Source organism: Sphaeramia orbicularis, chromosome 18, assembly GCF_902148855.1.
Source record: "Sphaeramia orbicularis chromosome 18, fSphaOr1.1, whole genome shotgun sequence".
NCBI lineage: Eukaryota > Metazoa > Chordata > Actinopteri > Kurtiformes > Apogonidae > Sphaeramia > Sphaeramia orbicularis.
This window is the reverse complement of record NC_043974.1, coordinates 1,570,007-1,592,098: the sequence shown is the minus strand read 5'-3', so window position 1 is coordinate 1,592,098 and position 22,092 is coordinate 1,570,007. Positions and strand designations below refer to the sequence as shown.

At 37.5% G+C, this 22,092-nt stretch overlaps 1 protein-coding gene across 2 annotated transcripts in view; it reads left to right on the top strand.

Annotated features, from left to right (window-relative positions):
• The window catches only part of LOC115438121 (SH3 domain-containing protein 19-like), a 69,475-nt gene that overhangs the window by 3,918 nt on the left and 43,465 nt on the right, over positions 1–22,092 (top strand). For both annotated transcript variants that reach the window (XM_030161508.1, XM_030161507.1), the window contains exon 2: positions 15,686–15,722. In XM_030161508.1, coding sequence (XP_030017368.1) covers positions 15,686–15,722 — 37 coding nt within the window. The remainder of the gene's footprint in view (positions 1–15,685; positions 15,723–22,092) is intronic.

The following is a 22,092-nucleotide window of genomic DNA, read 5'->3' as shown; positions in this document are numbered from 1 at the left end:
TCGATTATGGAAATTGGCCGTGAGACCCAGGCCTAATCAGTGGTGTTAAAATCTTATTAGTTCAGGTTCCACATACAGACCAGTATGATCTAAAGTGGATCAGACCAGTAAAATACTATCATAACAAGTGGTTCCAGGCACAACAAACCCCACCCCTCAATATATTGTAGCTTATGTTGGAATTGATCAGCTGATGTCATCCTGTCTATGTGTGTGATGATGTCAGCATATCAACTGCCTGTACATATGTGCCAAGTTTGATGTAAATTGAAACAAAATTGCTGTTTTTATAGATGTTTGAAATTTCGCCCATTATAAATAAATGGGAGAAAAAAAAGATTGAAAAAAATTCATAAAAAATTTGAACTTTAACCTACTTTTCCCAAAATGTAATCAGACCTATTCTGGGTCACTTGCAATCTATAAACTCAGTTTGGTCTGAATTCACCCAATAGTTTTGTTGCTCTAGTGTTAACAAACGAACAAACAAAACGAACCAAAAACAACACCCCCTGCCCCCCCTTCAGGGGGCGGGGTAATAACCTATAAATATTGACAACTACAAACTTTTCTCTTTTAGTTTAAAAAGTCCATACAAAGGTTTGGCCTTTACAAACTATCCTGTCACAGAAAATGGGAATACCCTGAACAAATATGAACAACCTGAAATGTCTTGAGAGAAGTCAGTGTAATTTTAACAATATTCTGTGTTCAACTAAATGTTTTGTGCCTTTTCACTTCCACTGGGATCTGTAAGTTATAATGCACATGTGTGAATGATAAACTGAGGCATAACATTATTAAAATTGCACTTAAGTTTCTTCAGCAATGTCATGCTGTTCATGGTATCCACCTTTTCAAGGAAACTTTATAGATGTAAACACTTTCATAATGTAATTTAACTTTTTTTTTTTTTTTTTTTTCACTGTTATTATTTACTGGTCCGGCCCACTTCAGATCATGTTGGGTTGAATGTGGAACTGAACGAAAATGAGTTTGACATCCCCGATCTAATGTGTGAAATGAGTTTCATTTGGCTCAGTGCCACAATTTTCTTCACACATACATCAAAGGATTTTTTCTAATTTAAATATGCATGTTTTTAAGCAGGTAGAACTTAAAGCCATAAAGTCATATAAGGGTCACATCAAGTGAAAGTGAACGTCAGTGTCCAAAATTAAAATTTCACCTATCATTTCTCAAATAGGCTCATTTTTCTGCTTAACAACTATATTTTATGGAACTGTTTACAAAATATCAGTATCATTTGTAGAAAGAAAGATAAAATCAATATATCTAAAATATGTAAATGCACTATTAACTTTAATATTTGTTTTTGCTTGTATCAGTGATATTTTATGTCTGTTAGTCTGTAGGAACTAATTATTCAACAGTACAAGAATATAGAAAGGTTCTGTCCAATCCAATTATTAGTCAAATATTCTCTGATATTATCTGTATATATCACTGCAGTTATGATCTGTATGTTCAATATAAGTTAATTAGCATATTTGTAGTGTTTTAGTTCCAGTCAGTCTTTTATTCTGATACTGAACAAAGGTCCAAACTGCTGTCCATGTGTCACAGCATATTTGTATTCATAAAAACTGATCACTTAAACATTTGGATCCAATATTGATCACAGTTACAGTTTAACATCAGCGCTAAAGCTAATGTTTGATTTAGGATCAATATCTAATGAGAACAGCATGTTTTGGACATTTGTGTAGAGTAAAAAAAAAAAAAGTTAATTTTGAGTCCCCGTGTCATGCTGCAGTAATTTAAGTATTTTTACCCCAAAATGTTTTTTCTGTAAATTGTAACATGTGTCATGTGACAGTATTTACTGAGACCTATTCATACTAAACATAAAGATCAGTTATTTAGTTTTCAACACAGAGCTTATTGAACATGAAATGTGTCCGTGTGTCACCACTTGACCTGGCCCATATACATGTGATCGTGCCACATTTTGGGTTTGAGTTCACACATGCAGACATAAATACTCACCCAGACTCATCTATCGGCTAAAATTTCCTTAGGGGGTCAAATGAGTGTCCATTTTTGTCAAAAAAAAAAACAAAAAAACAGTTGTCCTACAGTCATAGAAGTGTGTGTAAATAATGCTGATCCATTTGTGCACAGACTACTGATATTCTCTGACAGTGGAAGCTCTATTTTCATAAATATTGGATTTGGAATAGCACGTGGATGTGAAAACTTTTGCTGGTGGACGGACGTGACATTACCCATGATGCTCTGGTCAGTCCCAGTACTTTATTAGGAATAAACTTCTAGACTTCCTATTGCTAATTGTGCTCTTCTTCATAAATGTTGGTATTGTGGATCTAAAACAATCCCAGCTGACACAAAAACACTAAATGTGTCAGTGGACGGATGTGACATGGTTGTTGTGGATCCCATCATACTGATGCTCTGCAGCCATGTCAGCGTTTACACTAATGATCCCTGTGCAAAAACTAGGAGCACTATTATTTATTGGATAGTTTAGCATCAGACTAAAGATGTCTATCTAGATGTCTGTCTAAAAATGCTTCTTATTGTAAAAGTGTTGATGTAAACAGTGCTGTGTGCCATTCTTCATGTATGTATTGGTGGAACAGAAGCAGGATGGATCAGCACCATACTCCAGATTGAACCTGTACAAATAAAACATGTGATATGGAGGAGAGAATCTGGGAAGAAAAACTGGGGAATCCAAAAGAAGAGAAGATTTGTTTTTCAGCTCAGTTCAGTTCAAATAGAACTTGTCCATTTGTGACATGAAAATATAGCATTAATTGTGCTGAAATGGTTCATTTTGGAGCTGAAAACATAGTTCATATGAGCATCAACATGTTGAACAGAAGTGAAATCCTGTCCATTTGAACAACTGTCATTTACCAACACAAAGTTCCTTTGGATTCACTGAGACTGATTTAAATCTGTCTCAGTGAATCCAAAGGAACTTTGAACTATGAACACAGACACACAGAAGAGCTGTGAGCACATTGGAGCCACTAAACATTCCCAGTAGCTGGCTGTAATGGTGCAGACACAAAACCATTAGCTTAATAGATGAGTCTCCTTTATTGTACCTCTGTCTGTGTTCATTTAAGAATAACACAAGTTGTAATTTAACATGTCTCTGCTCTTTTTGGTTACTCCTTGGTTAAGAAAAAAAAAAAGGAAGGAAGAAGAAGAAAGAGCCAGGTGGACTTACAGTCTTTTCAGGTGATGCCTTCCTTTCAGCCCTGTGGCTAGGGCTGGGTATGGATGGAAAATGATGACACTGCTGCCTGTTTGAAGTGATAGGCCTGTATTTATTATTTGGACACAGAGGAGAGAGCTGCAGAAGGAAGATGTGCTTTTTTTGTTCTAGTTATCCCATTGTAAATTATTTCTTTGTGCATACGATTTTAGAGCTTGTGTTTCTCTAGTTTCTTTTCTTTAGAGAGCTCTCAACTGAAGTTGTGTTTAGAAATGTACACTCACATGATCATTAGGTTGTACAAATGTTTCATGAAGTTTACAGTTTGATCATGTCTGTGACTTACCACAAGCTCACCTAGCAGCACCCTTTGTGCTTCTGTACCTCCACCCTTTTTCCAAACATGGTTGCATCTGTGTTCAAAAAGGCAAGAAGACAAGAGCTGAAACTCAACGGGTTGGATACAGTCATCCAGAAACCAGTGCATGATGGTACATTGGCTACCTCCACTTCTTTTGTCCAGTCTGCAGTTGCACTTACATGAAAAGTGAGGTATACCAATGTGACAAGTGTCAAAGTTACTGTCGATCACCGCTTTATTAAAACATTTTCAGGCTGTGTCACACGGCCAAAGCTTAAACATGTTAAAACCACAGATCTGAGAGCACCTGTTCAGCCTTTGTCAGCTAAAACTGAAGAGCATGTGATCAGGATAAGCTTAGATAATTGAGCTTTCATCACTTTTTTCAATCAAATTTACATCTCCTATTTCCATTTGTGACAGCTGAAAATATATTTTGTGATGTAAGAAAAAAGCTTCAGAACAGACAGTTGAAACCCATCCCAAAGCATTAACTCTTACTTGTTATCAGCTGTGTGTCTGTGTGTTTTTATGTGCAGCATTCCAATACTCTTAGTCTTGGTCTCTGTGGATTTAAAGGCAATCTGCAAATAATTTTGCATCTGAAGTTGTTTCCACAGAGCCTTTGAGCTTTGGGATATGCAGCTTGAATAAAAATTAAAGTTTGCTCACTCACTTAAAACTGTAACTGATAAAGACAGAAAACTGTCCTTCACAGTTTCCATAAGCCCACAGTGACACTTTGTAGCATCTTATGTTTGTCATACCGACATTTATTCAAAGATGGATAGTCTGCCTTATTATAAAAAATAGGAAGCAAATCATCACACACGTGAGAAGGTACAACTAGTATTCTTACTTTGAAATTACTTAAATAATCCAATATTGAAAGAGTTGCTAAATAATACATATTTCTGTGTAAATGACTACTTTTTGTACCTTATCCCATCTCAAACTCCTTCTCAGTTTTAGGGCTGTGTATCGGCAAGAATCTGGCGATACAATACAAATCACAATACTCGGATCACAATACGATATATCATGATATATCACGATACTGTTAACAAGGCGATATTTTGTGTTTTGTTTCTTTTTTAAAAAGATTATTTCCTGGAAAAACTTATAGTGCAGTATTTGGATAAATAAAGTTTTAACATGTGGCTTTACCAGTACAAAAAAAAAAAAACGCTCAAATAAATAATGTTTTACAGACATTACAGTTTCAGATCCTGCTTAAAATGTTCATATTCTATTGTGAAAAGTATCCATAGTGTTCAGTCCCTGAATCATCCAGCATCAAAACATTTTTGTGCATTCCCAATTAAAAAAACAACAATTGCCTCTTTCAGACAGTAAAAAAGTGCTTTTAGGATGCTTGAATTATCCATTATGTAACAAAACTGCATTATCAATTAAAACTACATTTATGACCTGTAGTATTACAATAGTACTTTTGTAGTATACAAACAGCAGAACAAAATACCTATGAGAATATAGAAATAAAAGAGTTTGAAAAACAAAAAACTAAAATGAACCTCCGCCATATCTGCAGTTGAATAAATACCTAAAAATGTCAATACAGTACTTTATAATAGCGATACAGTATCGTGAAGTGAAATATTGTGATATATTGCGATACTGATATTTTCTAACACCCCTACTCAATTGTATGTTTACTCATTTTATTACAGAGAATAAACTTAATCCTAATCCTTGCTTTGTAGTCACAAGAACAGATGTGTTTTACACACATTTTTACGTAATATTGTCAAGTGCAGTTTTAGGGTGTATTCCGACCTACTTTGTTTGATCCGTTTAAAACGGACCAGCATTTGTTGTCCTGGAATGTCTGGACTTTTGAATACAAACATTCAAACTCTGATTTGAACCAAACAAGCGGAGGTGGTCTCGGTCCACTTCCTAACGGACTCCAGGCTGGTTCACTTCTGGTGACAATATAACTGGCCCCGAGCCAAAACAAACCAAGAAACCGTGGGACTTTTTGTGCTTGACGAGCCACCGTAGCCATATTTGTTTTTAATTCATAATGTTATGCCTTATACCCAATATATATACCCAAGTCTTCTTACTGCTAGCGTGTTGTGGTTTAGCACACACAGGGCACGTGTGATTACAATAAGCCGTCAAGCAGCATGCCTTCGCTGATGCAGAATGACACGTAAAACACTGACAAACTGTAAAACACTGACAGTTAACATTATTTTTGTAAATTTGTCCCTGTAAAAATAGAATACATATTCAAAAAACGATAACTGCATGTAGGGCTGCACGATTTTGGCAAAAAAAAAAAAAAAAAAATCTGATTTTCTTTGTTCCTCTAAAGAACTTGATTTCGATCTCGATTTTTGGGTAAACCTATAAAAGACAACAGAAGTCAGCATGTCATTTTCTTTGGCAGCCCACAATGCAAGACACTGGCCTGACCTCAAATCTGTGATGGTATCATGTGATGAACCCACAGAAGTTTTTTTTTTTCTTCAAATCTTTATTGAATGAAGTAGAGTATACAAACAATGTATACAACAAGAAATAACAGAACAAGTTTGCCAGGGGGAATACACTACAGTACAATGTCCAAATCAGAGCAAATGCTGATGGTGTTTACAGCCTTTTTGTTTCCAGATTTATTGAACAGCTTTAAATAAAGTTCAACATCTTTCAAAAAATAAATAATATTTGGTCTTGTGTTACAGAACTTACATTTGTGAATGAAAAATTTAGCAAGTAAGAGAAGTAAATTAATTATATATACTAGCGGCATTGTACCCGTGGTGCCATTGTACCATAGCATGATCAGTAAAAGTTGTCTGGCACCACTGTCCATTTGTAAAGTACCATTTAATCCTGCATTGTGCAGGTAATAATGTGAGCCAACATGTGAGGCATGAAGGGAAGAGCATGTATGTGTTTGGTCTGTGAAGCATGATTAAATTCATCCAGTGGTAGTGAACTGTAGCCTTCACATGTAGCATGGTCTGCTAACAGGACAAATGTCATGAACGGCAGCAGAACCACTGACGAAAATGGAGTATAGAGGCAGGGACGAAGAATTCAAAGTAGACAGAGGCTCACACCTCCCATCATACCTCACAACATTTGAATACAGACATGAAACTGTTCCCAGTAGATAGTCAGGGGATGTTTGTATTCATTTGGAGAGTTTGGTGGAGATCAAACCTGTGAAGGCTGAGGAAAACCTGTACAAACGCCCTCCTGTGATGGAACAACGATGGGACACAGAATGTGGATTATGTAGTAGGATATAAAACTGTTTTTTTTTCATTTTTGGGGTTTCTGGGCCCACAGAAGTGATACCAATGTAAGTCAGTGACGGCCATCAGGCGTGTGTGCGTGGACCACGGAATATGAGTGATCCACATGTGGTTCTGTTTAACGTGGGGGATCCGTGTATGGAACAGACCGACCCAGGACACACTGGAGTGGTTATATCTGTGGAGCTGGTGGATGTGTGTGGGCAGAGGGCTGTTTTTGAAACATCAGCCTAATTAAAAAATCCCATTTCGATTTAAAATCAATTAATCGTGCAGCCCTAACTGCACGTAGGACCTCCATGTTTGTTTTCATCAACACCTGTCGTCTCTGATTCACCCCACCCCACAGTTTTCTGTCCAATGCCAATGCAGTTTGTCACATGAGTGCTTCTGTTTACAAATGTTTGTCCACTAGCAAAAAGTGCAATCTGACCCAAAGGAAAAAAATAAAGTCCACATTCAATCCAAACCAAATAATGCCGCGTTTCCACTACGTCGTATCGGCTCGACTCGACTCGACCTTTTTGCGTTTCCATTACAAAAAAGGACCTGGAATCTGCTACCTGGTACTAGTTTTTTGGACTCTGGTACCTGGTACTAGTTTTTTGGAATCTGGTACCTGGTACTAGTTTTTTGGAATCTGGTACCTGGTACTAGTTTTATGGAATCTTGGTACCTGGTCCTAGTTTTATGGAATCTTGGTACCTGGTACTAGTTTTTTGGAATCTGGTACCTGGTACTAGTTTTTGGAATCTGGTACCTGGTACTAGCTTTTTGGAATCTGGTACCTGGTACTAGTTTTTTGGAATCTGCTACCTGGTACTACTTTTTTGGACTCTGGTACCTGGTACTAGCTTTTTGGAATCTGGTACCTGGTACTAACTTTTTGGAATCTGGTACCTGATACTAGTTTTTTGGAATCTGGTACCTGGTACTAGTTTTATGGAATCTTGGTACCTGGTACTAGTTTTTTGGAATCTGGTACCTGGTACTAGTTTTTTGGAATCTGGTACCTGGTACTAGCTTTTTGGAATCTGGTACCTGGTACTAGTTTTTTGGAATCTGGTACCTGGTACTAGTTTTTTGGTACCTCCTCCTCTGAGGTTCCAGGACTGGGGACCAGATCCTAAAGGTGACACTGTGTAAACACTGCAGAGCTCTGATTGGTCAGAGTGGTGTGTGTGCCCCGCCCTTTTCCAGTAAATCTGTCAGTAGGTGAATCCACATGATGACAGTCTGTAAAACTACACCATGGTTTGTCCAGGAGGTTCAGACGCAAACATTCAGCAGGAGTTTGACCAGACAACAGGCAACCAGTGAGTTTATCAGCAACTGTGAGCAGAGCACACAGAAGGAACGCACCGCATCGCTATGACGACCAGGGACTGGAAAGAGGGAGGATCTGGAATGGAAAGGGTCTGGAATAGGACCTGGTACCAGAGTGGAAAGGGTCTGGAATAGGACCTGGTACCAGAGTGGAAAGGGTCTGGAATAGGACCTGGTACCAGAGTGGAAAGGGTCTGGAACAGGACCTGGTACCAGAGTGGGAAGGGTCTGGAACAGGACCTGGTACCAGAGTGGGAAGGGTCTGGAACAGGACCTGGTACCAGAGTCGAGCCGGTTCCCCGTAATGGAAACGCTGCACATGTGGACCATAGGACTTTCCAGGTGTGAATACAGCCTTAACCACCTGGAGCCTTGTGGACCAAAGTACTTTGCCTGTCTTCTGTGTCGCTGTCTGTGTGCTGACCTCTGACATCCCTGTGCCAAACATAAAAAAGATGGAGGTGAGGAAAATGTGCTGCGGTGGGCATTTGTCTGCTTTAACACAGCTCCGGCCCAGAAATGAGTCAGCCCACTGCAGGACAAACATCTGGAAGTGTTAAAACTCCTGATGACTCCACCAGAATTCCACAGCAGCCAATCAGAGCACAGCTTCCGCCTTATTCTCAGCCAATCAGAAGCAGGCCAGGAGAAACGGGCTGTCCGCTTTTAGACTTTCAGAGACGGAGAGAGTAGAGGGGAGAGGAAACGCAAAGACTGGAGTAAAAGAAGAAAAGACAGCACGAAAAATCCAACAAATCCAACTATCAGTTTGTGTGGTGGTTCCAGTGGACCCAGCTGGTTATCAGTGTTTGGTGTGAGAAGAGGAAAGGCAGAAGAGGTAGGTGTGGAAAAACTGCACAAATAGAGGTTCCTGTGTTCCATCAGCCTGAAGGTAATGGATGCTTCAGGTGAACTTTACTGCGCCTGCTTTTTCTTTAGACTGTGGACAGATCAGCAGTCCAACCAGCTGAATACGTCCTGTGGAGTCATCTGAGTTGAAATGCGTTTTAGCTTTTGCTCGCCACAATGCAGATGTGTTCCTCTTTATTTATTCTGTATTTTTCTGGGCTCTGAGAACTTAGTCCTCCTGAAAAGTACTTCACACACACTTATATGAGATTATTTTAGACAAACCTTCGTATCCTAAAGCTGCTCCCTCTAAAAAAAAAAAACAAAAAACCCTTTCTCTTCTTTTTGGTGAGTCACCCTGAATCATTGGCTCTTAAAAACCCTGTTGAATTATGGGCAAAAAATCAGGACCCTGGAGTCCATATGGTTTCATTTATGTGCCAAGTGTTACAGTAAAATGTCAGCAGGATATCCAACTATCCAGCTTTATTTCAGTCAACAAGACATTTTATCCTCAAAGAATGGTTGTGGATTTCCAGTGAATATGGAATAGAATAGAATAGAATAGAATAGAATGCCTTTATTGTCATTATACATATGTACAACAAAATTAAGAGACAACTCTAGTGGTGTGAAGTGCAAAACAGTTTAAAAGAAAGAAAAAAAAAAGTGTAAATATATATACAGAATAAAAACAAACATGTCAACAACCAAGAAACAGGTCAGATAAATATATATTGACCTTTGACCCTGGCTGGACACTAAGGATATATGTTAAATATATATCCTTATTTGAGATATTGTCGTTGCAAATATCAGAGTATTCTTGAAAATTCCAACTCAAATAGTAATAATTTAACAAATATACGCTTCATTTAATTTTATTAACTTAGGTGACAGTTTATGTTTATGTTTATGCATTTGGCAGACGCTTTTTTCCAAAGCGACTTACAGGGGAAAACCAATCAAATCACTAAATCAATCAAATTTTATTTATATAGCGCCAGATCACAAAAAGTTATCTCATGACACTTTATATATAGAGTTGATCAAAACCAGACTCTAAGCCAGTTTACAGAAACCCAACAGAATCCTGTTGTTAAAATATACCTAATTGTTTTAACTAGAACAATTAGGTAAAATTGTTCTTTGTCACAACATTTCACATTGTCTGTATACTTAACAAAAGTCAAACATTTTTCTCTTATTAATGTTAGGGTTGTGTACTGGCAAGGATCTGGCGATACAATACAAATTACAACGCTAGGATCACAATACGATAATCGCCATATATTACGGTACTGTTGACAAAGCGAAATTTTTTGTTTTCTTTCTTTAAAAGATTATTTCCTGGAAAAAATTTATAGTGCAGCATTTGGATGAGTAAAGTTTTAACATGCAGCTTTGCCAGTACAAAAAACACACAAATAAATAAATAAATAAAGTTTTACAGACATTATAGTTTCAGATCCTCTTTAAATGTTTGTATTCTGTTGTGAAAAGAATCCTTAGAGTTCAGTCCCTGAATCATCCAACATCAGAACATTATTTTTGTGCATTCCCAATAAAAAAAAAAAAACAATCATTTGTCTCTTTCAGACAGTAAAAAGTGCTTTTAGGATGAACTGAATTATCCATTATTTAACAAAACATTATCAATTTCATAAAAATTACATTTATGACCTGCAGTATCACAATAGTACTATTGTACTATAAAATCAACAGAACCAAATACCCATGTGAATATAAAAATAGCTTGAAAAATAAAAAACAAAAATTAACCGCCACCGTGTCTGCATTTGAATAAATACCTAAAAATATCAATACAGTACTTTTTGATATTGATACAGTATCTTGAAGTGAAATATTGTGACATACTGCGATATCGATATTTTCTTACACCCCTGATAAATAGCAGTACAGTTAAAGAAAAAAAAAGGCCAGGCTTCAGTCACATGTCTTATCCTCCTCAGACCCAGGAAATGTCAGCAAAGTACCATCTTTTTTTGTTTTTTATTACCTCCGCCAAGGAGGTTATGTTTTTGCCAGGGTTTGTTTGTTTGTTAGTTTGTCTGTCTGTCTGTTCATCTGTCCGTTAGTGTGCAACATAACTCAAAAAGTTAGGGACAGATTTGGATGAAATTTTCAGGGTTTGTTGGAAATGGGATAAGGAAGAAATGATTAAATTTTAGTGGTGATCGGGGGTGGGGGGGCCCACGGGGTGGGGGGTGGGGGGGCGCAGGTCAGAAAATTTCATCAAAATCTGTCCATAACTTTTTGAGTTATGTTGCACACTAACGGACAGACAGACAGACAGACAGACAGACCCTGGCAAAAACAGAACCTCCTTGGCATGGGGGGGCCCACGGGGGGGGCACTGATCAGCCTTGGCGGAGGTCTGCGCTCTCCGAGTGCTTCTAGTTAAATCAGTGTCTATATTCAACACATCATGATGCAACAGTTTTTTCAGATGCAGTTTTTAACAGTTGTATGGAATGTCCTTTGTGGTGGACAGTTTTCTTTCTTTTTGTATAAACTTGTGAAACTCTTGTCCACAAATGTGAACAGAAAACCCATAGCTGGGTCTGAGGAGGTTAAATTTATTTTCCATCTCCTTCATCTGTTGTAGTGTCAGTGTTTGTCCTACTAACTTGACCTTTAAAGTTCTATAGGGGATAAATATTACATAGTCACTGTCACATAATTATACTTGGTGTACCTGAGTACAGTTTTTACTGTGCAGAATCCTGTGTTCAGGGCTCTTGACTAACTTTTTGACTTAGGAGCACTGGTGCTCCTAAGTCAAAAAGTTGGGCACACCGGCAAAAATCTAGGAGCACCACTATAAAGATGGGGCCAAAGCAGAACTCTTGTGGATATATCAAGTAATACCCTCACTAATCAATGTTAGCAACCTGGAATAAGGCGTTTGAATAGATTACAAAAGAAAAAAACAGAATTCTGCTGCATTTAAGTCCTATATTGGTTGGTAGAAAAGATCAGTGGTGGCCTGATCCAGACTGGTCAGTGGTTCCGTCCTGGTCAGTGTCCTCTGGTCCAGTTCCTCTGGAGGTCAGTCAGTGGATTTCCTGTTGCAGTTCCTTCAGTTCCTAAGTCCTCCTCTCTTTGGTTTTTCCACACATGTGTCTGTGTCCAGTTGTGGTTCAGTCATTTGAACTGACAGGAGTCTGTCCTCAGTATCTGTATTCAGACAGTTTCAGTGCTGGGGGAGGATCTGAATCAGTGGGGACTGGGGAGGGGTTCACACTAGCGTGGACCGGGTCTGTGCGCTCACTTACTAGAACAGACTGAGTCCGTGCATATGCTTGTTTGGACCGACCCACAGTCGGACGGACCGGGTCCGTGCAGGAGCCCCTATCCCCGAATCTGTGCAGCTGTGTCCTGCAGGTTCCTTCAGCATGTTTTCAGAGGCCAGACGTTCCAAACTGCACACACACACCTGGAGTACCGCTGCTTCAGGAGATGAACAGTACTGTGAGTTTTCTAGGTGCAGTAATCGAACACGATTATCATAATAATTAGAATTTAAACGGTAATACTAACCATCTGAAGTTTTACCGCAGTTTATCATTATACCGGTTATCATTACATCCCTAGTCACACCAGTGCGACAGTGATTTCATATTAAGTCACACGTCCGAAATTATTGGCGCATATGTGCCCATTTGGGTCGCAATCGAGAGCCCTGGTGTTGTATGTAAAAAATTGTGGTTGTAAAATTAGATAAACTGTAGAACCAATTATGTGATCCTTGGGTTTGTTTTTTTGCATTTTGACTCTCTCTCTCTTTTTTTTTTTTTTTTTTTTTAGAGCAGTTTTTTTTACTTATTTTCATTGTGCATCTCAGAAATACAATACAAAAGAAAAAGAAAGAAATACACATTTTATGATATAAGATTTAGTGACACACAAAAGTATAACCCCCCCAGAACTAATGGCAACCCCCATACCAATCCAACCTGGATCTGAAAATACGAAAACCAACTAATACAACCAAATACATGTATATAGATGAAAGAGAATATAATTTACAGATATAAACAGAATAGTGATCAGGAAAGTCATAGACAATTCTGTTTCACTCTTTCTTTGACCATAAAATAAACACCATCCCACATACTAAGTGTTTTCCCACTGGCTGCATCCGGCCCACTGGCCTCTGCATCAGAACTATATCTAGAAAATACTTTATCCATTGTTGCTGTGACAAAGTATGAGGCGGCTGCCATCTCAATGCCAGCATTGAGGCCATGAAAGGTGAACCGCTGGGGTGGTCCAAAAATTTTTTTTTCAGATTCTCTGCATTCGAACCCTGCATTTAGTTCCATATCTGGCCAAATTACTTTGGTCCAAATTTTATGTAAATTAATTAATATTTTGAGGTGTCACAGACAGGTGCAGATGTCTCTGTATACTCTAACAGAACTATCCAAATGAATAAGGCAGATTAGAAGAATTTGTCATTTTATTCTCCAAATCAAACTGACACTCACATAAAAATGTTCCTTAGAAAGTCCAACAACCACTGTTGGTTTATTGAAATGACCAAAAATGTTCCTGTGTTCTTTGACAACTTGTTGCCAGTACTGTTTGTGATCTGCATTTGTTGTTCGGCTCCAGTTGAAGTCTGGAATAAGCTCCGCCCCTCTGTCAGTGACATCATTGACAACTTTAGTGGAATGCCCAGTTTTCTCCTCCTTCTGAAAGTCTTGTCTTGAAAGGCTTGTGCTTGACTACAGCTGCAGGTCAGATGGATTTATCTGTGAACAGTCAAAAATAAGCATTAGTACAAATTCCAGTAAATGAACCTGGTATAGGCCTTACTTCATCCATATATTTACTCCAGTACCACAGATGTGGGCGGAGTTACTTCATCCATATATTTACTCCAGTACCACAGATGTGGGCGGAGTTACTTCATCCATATATTTACTCCAGTACCACAGATGTGGGCGGAGTTACTTCATCCATATATTTACTCCAGTACCACAGATGTGGGCGGAGTTACTTCATCCATATATTTACTCCAGTACCACAGATGTGGGCGGAGTTACTTCATCCATATATTTACTCCAGTACCACAGATGTGGGCGGAGTTACTTCATCCATATATTTACTCCAGTACCACAGATGTGGGCGGAGTTACTTCATCCATATATTTACTCCAGTACCACAGATGTGGGCGGAGTTACTTCATCCATATATTTACTCCAGTCCCACAGATGTGGGCGGAGTTACTTCATCCATATATTTTCTCCAGTACCACAGATGTGGGCGGAGTTACTTCATCCATATATTTACTCCAGTTCCACAGATGTGGGCGGAGTTACTTCATCCATATATTTACTCCTGTCCCACAGATGTGGGCGGAGTTACTTCATCCATATATTTACTCCAGTACCACAGATGTGGGCGGAGTTACTTCATCCATATATTTACTCCAGTTCCACAGATGTGGGCGGAGTTACTTCATCCATATATTTACTCCAGTACCACAGATGTGGGCGGAGTTACTTCATCCATATATTTACTCCAGTACCACAGATGTGGGCGGAGTTACTTCATCCATATATTTACTCCAGTACCACAGATGTGGGCGGAGTTACTTCATCCATATATTTACTCCAGTACCACAGATGTGGGCGGAGTTACTTCATCCATATATTTACTCCAGTACCACAGATGTGGGCGGAGTTACTTCATCCATATATTTACTCCAGTCCCACAGATGTGGGCGGAGTTACTTCATCCATATATTTTCTCCAGTACCACAGATGTGGGCGGAGTTACTTCATCCATATATTTACTCCAGTTCCACAGATGTGGGCGGAGTTACTTCATCCATATATTTACTCCTGTCCCACAGATGTGGGCGGAGTTACTTCATCCATATATTTACTCCAGTCCCACAGATGTGGGCGGAGTTACTTCATCCATATATTTACTCCAGTCCCACAGATGTGGGCGGAGTTACTTCATCCATATATTTTCTCCAGTACCACAGATGTGGGCGGAGTTACTTCATCCATATATTTACTCCAGTACCACAGATGTGGGCGGAGTTACTTCATCCATATATTTACTCCAGTACCACAGATGTGGGCGGAGTTACTTCATCCATATATTTACTCCAGTTCCACAGATGTGGGCGGAGTTACTTCACACATATATTTCCAGCTGAATCCCTCAGACCTTGGTTTTGATAGTCCTGCTCTTCTCTTACAGCTCAGCTCGTCTTTGCTGAAAATGAACAATTAGTCCATTTACAGGAAACTTCAGCAACTTGTGCAACCTCTAAAACATCTGCTTTTTCTTCCAGATTTTTTCCTAAATCATCTTTTGAATGAATAAACCTAATGCAGGGTTCTAACGGAGGTGATCTGAAACTGTATTTTTTACCAGGATTGTTGGACCACCCCAGTGAACCATGTAATAGTGAGGGACAAGTGTAGTTCATTTGTATTTGACTGGAAGGATTTGGGATCACCAGACCTGGTTATTGTTGGATTTTAGACTGGTCCAATGACTGATATGATGTTGAAGACCAGGACATGTGGTCAGACTTGAATTAAACTAAACCTGTATTCCTGAAGTTCATTGAACACATCTCCTGTTTCTCCGTAGGTCGTCCTGACAGGCGTAAACCAGAGCATCGGCACAGGTGAGATTTGGCTCCTCCTCTTCCTCTTCCTCCCCTCAAACTTCCTCTTCTCAGTGTTGTCCAGGAGAGTTCGTTTGTTACTGAACTTTAATTAAAGCTCCAACAGTCTAAACACACAGCTACTTGTAAACAGACGTGTTAATTGTGCCACTGTCGGTTGTAAATGTCAGTTTGTGGAACATTTTCTGTGCTGTCTTTGCAGACGTACGGTTTCTCTCTTTTGGTCTGGTCTTAGTCTGACACACTCCTGAAAGTATTTGGGCTGTTGGCCGGTTGGCATGGCAACCACCCGGGGGAAGTCATCAGGTTTACAGACTATATGTGTGTGTGTACGGGGGAAAGACGGCTTTATTTCACTTCAAACTGGAAACCCGAGAAAGAAAATAGATAGAAAAATGGTTGTGAAACATTTTACTAGAGTCTGCTTACTTGGACACTTTACGATCTGCATGATAATCAACGTCCAAAGATAAGAATGTAGTGTTTTCTGTTTTTAACATTATTCATCACACTTCAACACTGATTAATTTTAGTTATTCTCAGACAGTGACATTACATTATAACTAGGGCTTTTAGAAAATATCGATTCTGCAATATATCGCAATATTTCATTTCACAATACTGTATCGATATTAAAAAGTACTGTATGGATATTTTTAGGTATTGATTCAAATGCAGATATTGTAGAGGTTCATTTTTATTTTTTATTTTTCTTTATTGTTTATATCTAATTTATTCTTATTTAACACTGTTTTATTCAATAATGTTGGTTCCTTTGTTGGGATTGAACTCCAATCCTGTTCTGATGTTCATTCTGAACTAATAGAATCTGAACATTTGAACAGGATCTGAAACTGGAATGTCTGGAAAACAGAATTTCAGTTTGAACACAGTTGGAGCATTTTGTGATAGAACATTAGATCCTGTTGGGATCAAATAAAAATGTGTTTAGGATTTGTGCAGATTTATGGTGTTGTACTTTTCAGGACCATCCTAAACACCTGGGGGAAAAAAACTGACACTGAATATTACAAATAAAAAGAGTAGGAAAATATAATAAAATCAATAAAATAATACAGTCCTATTAAATCATTTCTGAGTATGTTCTTTAAGCTCATATGTTGTTTCCTATACCTTTTCATTTGGCTGTTCAGTGGGTTTCATAGGTGTTATGTTGCCATAATGTTGTGTTTTTGGTTTCGGAGGCTGAACTAAATCACAGTCAGTGCCATGAGCGTTTCACCTCCATTACAACACACGTTTAAAAATGATGATCTAACAAAGTCAGCTGTGAAAATGGGTAGTATTTAGTGACAAAACAGAACGTCATGTAACTGTATACTTTCTTCAATGGCTTCATATGAACAGACTAGATCAGGGCTGTAATAGTCTTTCCACCATGAGCTTTGTCTTTGTAATCATCAGTTCAGTGGTGCTTCAGTGGATGATGATGTCACCACTCTGACCTCTTTGTGCCATCGGATGTCACCTCAGGTTATCTGAAAACCTACATCACTGAGTCCAGCCTTCATTAATGCTACGAACACACCACTAATTGGTGTTTTGCACACAGGATTTATGTGTTGCAGCACTTTTAATTGTATTTTGCATGACCTAAACTGATGATGCATCAGTTACCAACTCTGGAGAATGATGTAAAACAGTTCTGTCAAACTCATGTCAGTTCAGTTCCACATTCAGCCCAGTTTGATCTGAAGTGGGATGAACCAGCAAAATAATAACAGTGAAAAAAGTACAATTAAATTATGATAATGTTTACATCTACAAAAATCTGAATAACATGAACAACTGGAAACGTCTTAAGAAAAACAAGTGCAATTTTAACAATATTCTACCTCAGATTATCAGTTTATCCTTTACACATGTGCATTAGAACTGACAATACAATTACAAATACACAAAACATTTAATAACAGGCAGAATATTGGTACAATTACATTTACTTATCTGAAGAGATTTCAGGTTATTCACATTTTGTGTCAAATAACAGTTTTTTATTAATATAAACATTTTCATGTAATTTTACTTTTTTACACTAAAACAAAGATAAAATGGTCTGTTTTCATTACTTCTGAGTTTAATATGATCGTATGTGACAGGTTCTGACCTACTTGAGATCTAATTGGTCTGCATGTGGAATCTGAATTAAAATCATTTTAACATCCTTGATTGTTAATTTCTTCAGTGTAATTTTTGTATTTCACGAGTTCATCCCAGGGACCAGATTGGACCCTTTGGCGGGTCGGATTTGGCCCCTGGGCCACATGTTTGACACCTGTGATGTAAAAGGACAAGAGTTAAAATTATGACTTTAGTCAAATGTGGAAATATTCACTAATTATTAGTGAAGTGTTCACCGTCGTCCACCTCTGGTTTGAATCCAACATAAATGACACACTCAGAAATGTAAAAAAAAAAAAATAAAAAGCCTGATAATTTAACTCTTTCATGCACAGTGGTCACCCCAGTGGTCACTCCAGTGGTCAGTTCTTCTCCAGCTGTTCTCTTGTATATTCATGGGTTTGGTTGTTTCAGTTCCATATCAGCCAACACAATGGACACTCACTCTGCATAAATCTAACTCTGTCCAAGTGTATTTTTCTCATTCCTAGTCCAAATATCTCTTCACACTTAAAATCAGACAGAATCCCCTACAGAGGAACTTTAAGGTGAGATAGAAGAACTGATTTATAGACAATAGATCTGCAAAATCTGAGTTCAAGAAATCTGAACAAGATCATTTTCACTGGTTCCATTGGCAGATTTTTTTTTTTTTTTTTTTTTGCTTGAATTAAGCAACAAATTTTTACTCTTTAGGTGATTCTGTCTTATTTTATGTGTGATGAGATATTTGGACTAGAAATGAGAAAAATACACTTGGTCAGATTTAGATTTTTGCAGTGCATGCACCATCCCATACACTGGAGTTCATGCTGTTACTGTAACTGTGCTGTTCTAGATAAACCTGATCTGCACTGACAGGTTTGAGTGGAAATCAGTTGGTTGTTATTGCTATTAAACTGTAATTAACAGTTTTGGGTTTTTTTTGTTTTTTTTTTTTTTTACATAATATCTCCATGAAGTGAGTAATGGCTAGTATTAGTGTATGATAAAATGTGAGAAAACATCAGATTATCTGCATTAGAAATGTTTTATTTCATAGTTTTCACACAGTTTATCAGTAAATAAGTTTCTTTGCTTCAAAAATTAAATACTTGGTGTCCAGCTGAGTGGACATTTTTGCAACTCCATGAAAAATGGGTTCATAAAAAAACTATTTCAATCGCATTGTTTTTTTTTTTTTAATGCCTCGAGGAATAAAAACACTCACGTGTAAAAATTCTTGATTAAGGCTCTTCTAATTCCTGCATGAAAGGGTTAAGTTGTTAATAGGTTTTACTTTGTTTTTCAGTTGTTTGTCCCCCCCTTTGCTGCATAGGATGTAGCTTTTTTTTTTTTTTTTTTTTTTTTTTTTGGTAAAGCAGGAGAAATGGAAAAAAAGGAGTGTTTTCCATCCCTGTTAAAAGTGAAGCAGTTGGAGTGTGTGTGTGTTTGGGCAGTGTCAGGGGTGAGTCATGTGTTTTTATCCAGAGTTAGAAACACAGATTAGAGGCAGTCAGACAAAGACACCGAGGGAAAGGACACAGACAAAAAGACAAACTGTGGGAACAAAAAGACAGACAGAGTGACGTCTGACCTCCTTCTGTCCACTGTGGTGAGTTCTTAACCTGCCTGGCAACAGCTCCTTCAGACAGAACCTTGGCACAGTGTCATGTGTTCCACTTCTGTCGGAGCTCCTCAAATACCTGTGAATCCTGAACACAGTTTGGGTCTCAGACAGGCAAACATCTGGAAATTTGACAAGACAGCTAAATATGGCAGTGCTTTTCAACCTTGGGGTCGGGACCAAGGCTATTATCGTTAATGAAAACTAATGAAATGACCAAAACTAGAATTGTAAAAACATTTTCATTAACTGAAATAAGTAAAAACTGTAATTAAAAGAAAAAAAACAACTAACTGAAACTGTATTGTGTGTTTACTAAACTAACTAAAACAGAGAAAAAATATGGATAAAATTCCCTTTGTTTTCGTCTTTGGCAACGTCGGATTGATCTGAAATTGATTTATTTCTCAAGCAATTTTAGCTAGCGGCACCATACGACACTTTTTGCTCCGTCACTTGTGTTCACTTGTGGTTTCCAGTCGTCTTCTGGTCCCCACTCTACCTGGAAACATGGAGACTAAAGCAGCAGAGTCCTGTCTGGGATTGATTTGAATAGGAGCACAGAGAAGAAGAGAAAAGAGACCACTGAACTACAACTGAACTACAACTGAACTACAACTGAACTACAACTAAACTACAACTGAACTACAACTGAACTACAACTGAACTACAACTGAACTACAACTGAACTAAAACTAAACTACAACTGAACTAAAACTAAACTACAACTGAACTACAACTGAACTACAACTGAAATAAAACTAAACTACAGCTAAAATAAAACTAAACTACAACTAAACTAAAACTAAACTAAACTAAAACTAAACTACAACTGAACTACAACTAAACTAAAACTAAACTAAAACTAAACTACAACTGAACTACAACTAAAATAAAACTAAACTAAAACTAAACTACAACTAAACTAAACTAAAACTAAACTACAAGTAAACTACAACTAAAATAAAACTAAACTACAACTAAACTACAACTAAACTAAAACTAAACTACAACTAAACTAAAACTAAAACTAAACTAAAACTAAACTGCAACTAAAACTAAACGAAAACTAAACTAAACTAAAACTAAACTAAAACTAAAATAAAACTAAGCATTTAGAAAATAATGAAAACTAATAAAAACTATCAAACCTGCTCTAAAAACAAATTAAAACAGACTGAATTAGAGAAAAAAAAGTCCAAACTAAAAAAAACTAAACTAGACTGAAAAATCCCAAACTATTAGAACCTTGGAGTCAGGACCCCACGTAGGGTCGCCTCGCCTGAAATTTCTAGTAACTGATGAAAAATTTAAAAAAATGTATTCATTAAAAAATATATGGTGAGTTGAAACTGAGTGTGAAACTGCAGCGCTGTGGTTCTGTTTGTGTGTCACATGTTCACTGTGGTCAGTTTCAGATGCTGCAGCTCTTTCATCATTCATAGTTTCAGTTCTTGTTTGTTCAGTATTAATTGTCCTCCTTGTAAATCCCAGCTGGACTGACTGGACAGATCCTGAGCCTTTGTGCAGTAATCTACACCTGGATTTACTGCCTCTGTCCACAATAATAGACATTATACAGACTAAATGTCCACAATAATAGACATTATATAGACTAAATGTCCACAATAATAGACATTATATAGACTAAATGTCCACAATAATACACATTATATAGACTAAATGTCCACAATAATACACATTATACAGACTAAATGTCCACAATAATAGACATTATACAGACTAAATGTCCACAATAATACACATTATACAGACTAAATGTCCACAATAATAGACATTATACAGACTAAATGTCCACAATAATACACATTATACAGACTAAATGTCCTCTGAAATTAGCATTTATTAGCAACATAGTATAGCAATCTATTACATGATCAAAAACAACACAATTTTAGCATAAAAATGTCTGTTTTGAATTTGTGATGTTAAAATAGGGTCATGAGCCAAAAAAGGTTGGAAACCACTGAAATATGGCATCACCACATTATCCTCTAGATCACAGGTGTCAAACATGCATCCTGGGGCCCAAATCTGGCCCGCCAAAGGGTCCAGTCTGGCCCTGGAATGAATTTATGAAGTGCAAAAGTAGATATTAAGAAATGAACAATCCTTTTAGTTCAGGTTCCACATTCAGACCAATTCAATCTGCAGTGGACAGGACCAGTCAAATACTGTCAGAAGAATCTATAAATACTCACAACTGGGGCTGTGTATCGGCAAGAATCTGGTGATACAATACAAATCCCAATACTGAGGTCATGATACGATATATCACGATATATCATGATACTGTTAAATTAAATTTAAAGGAAATTTTTTGTTTGTTTCTTTTTTTTTTAACGATTATTTCCTTGAAGAATTGAATTCCATCATGAATCTGCCCAAATCCTAAACACATTTGTATTTGATCCCAACAGGATCTAATGTTCTATCAGCAAATGTTCCAACTGTGTTCAAACTGAAATTCTGTTTTACAGACATTCCAGTTTCAGATCCTGTTCAAATAATTTTTCTTTTTTTGTATTGTACTTTTGGAGATTCACAATGAAGACAAATAAAAAAATTGATAAAAAAAAAACCAAACAAAAACGATCTTGT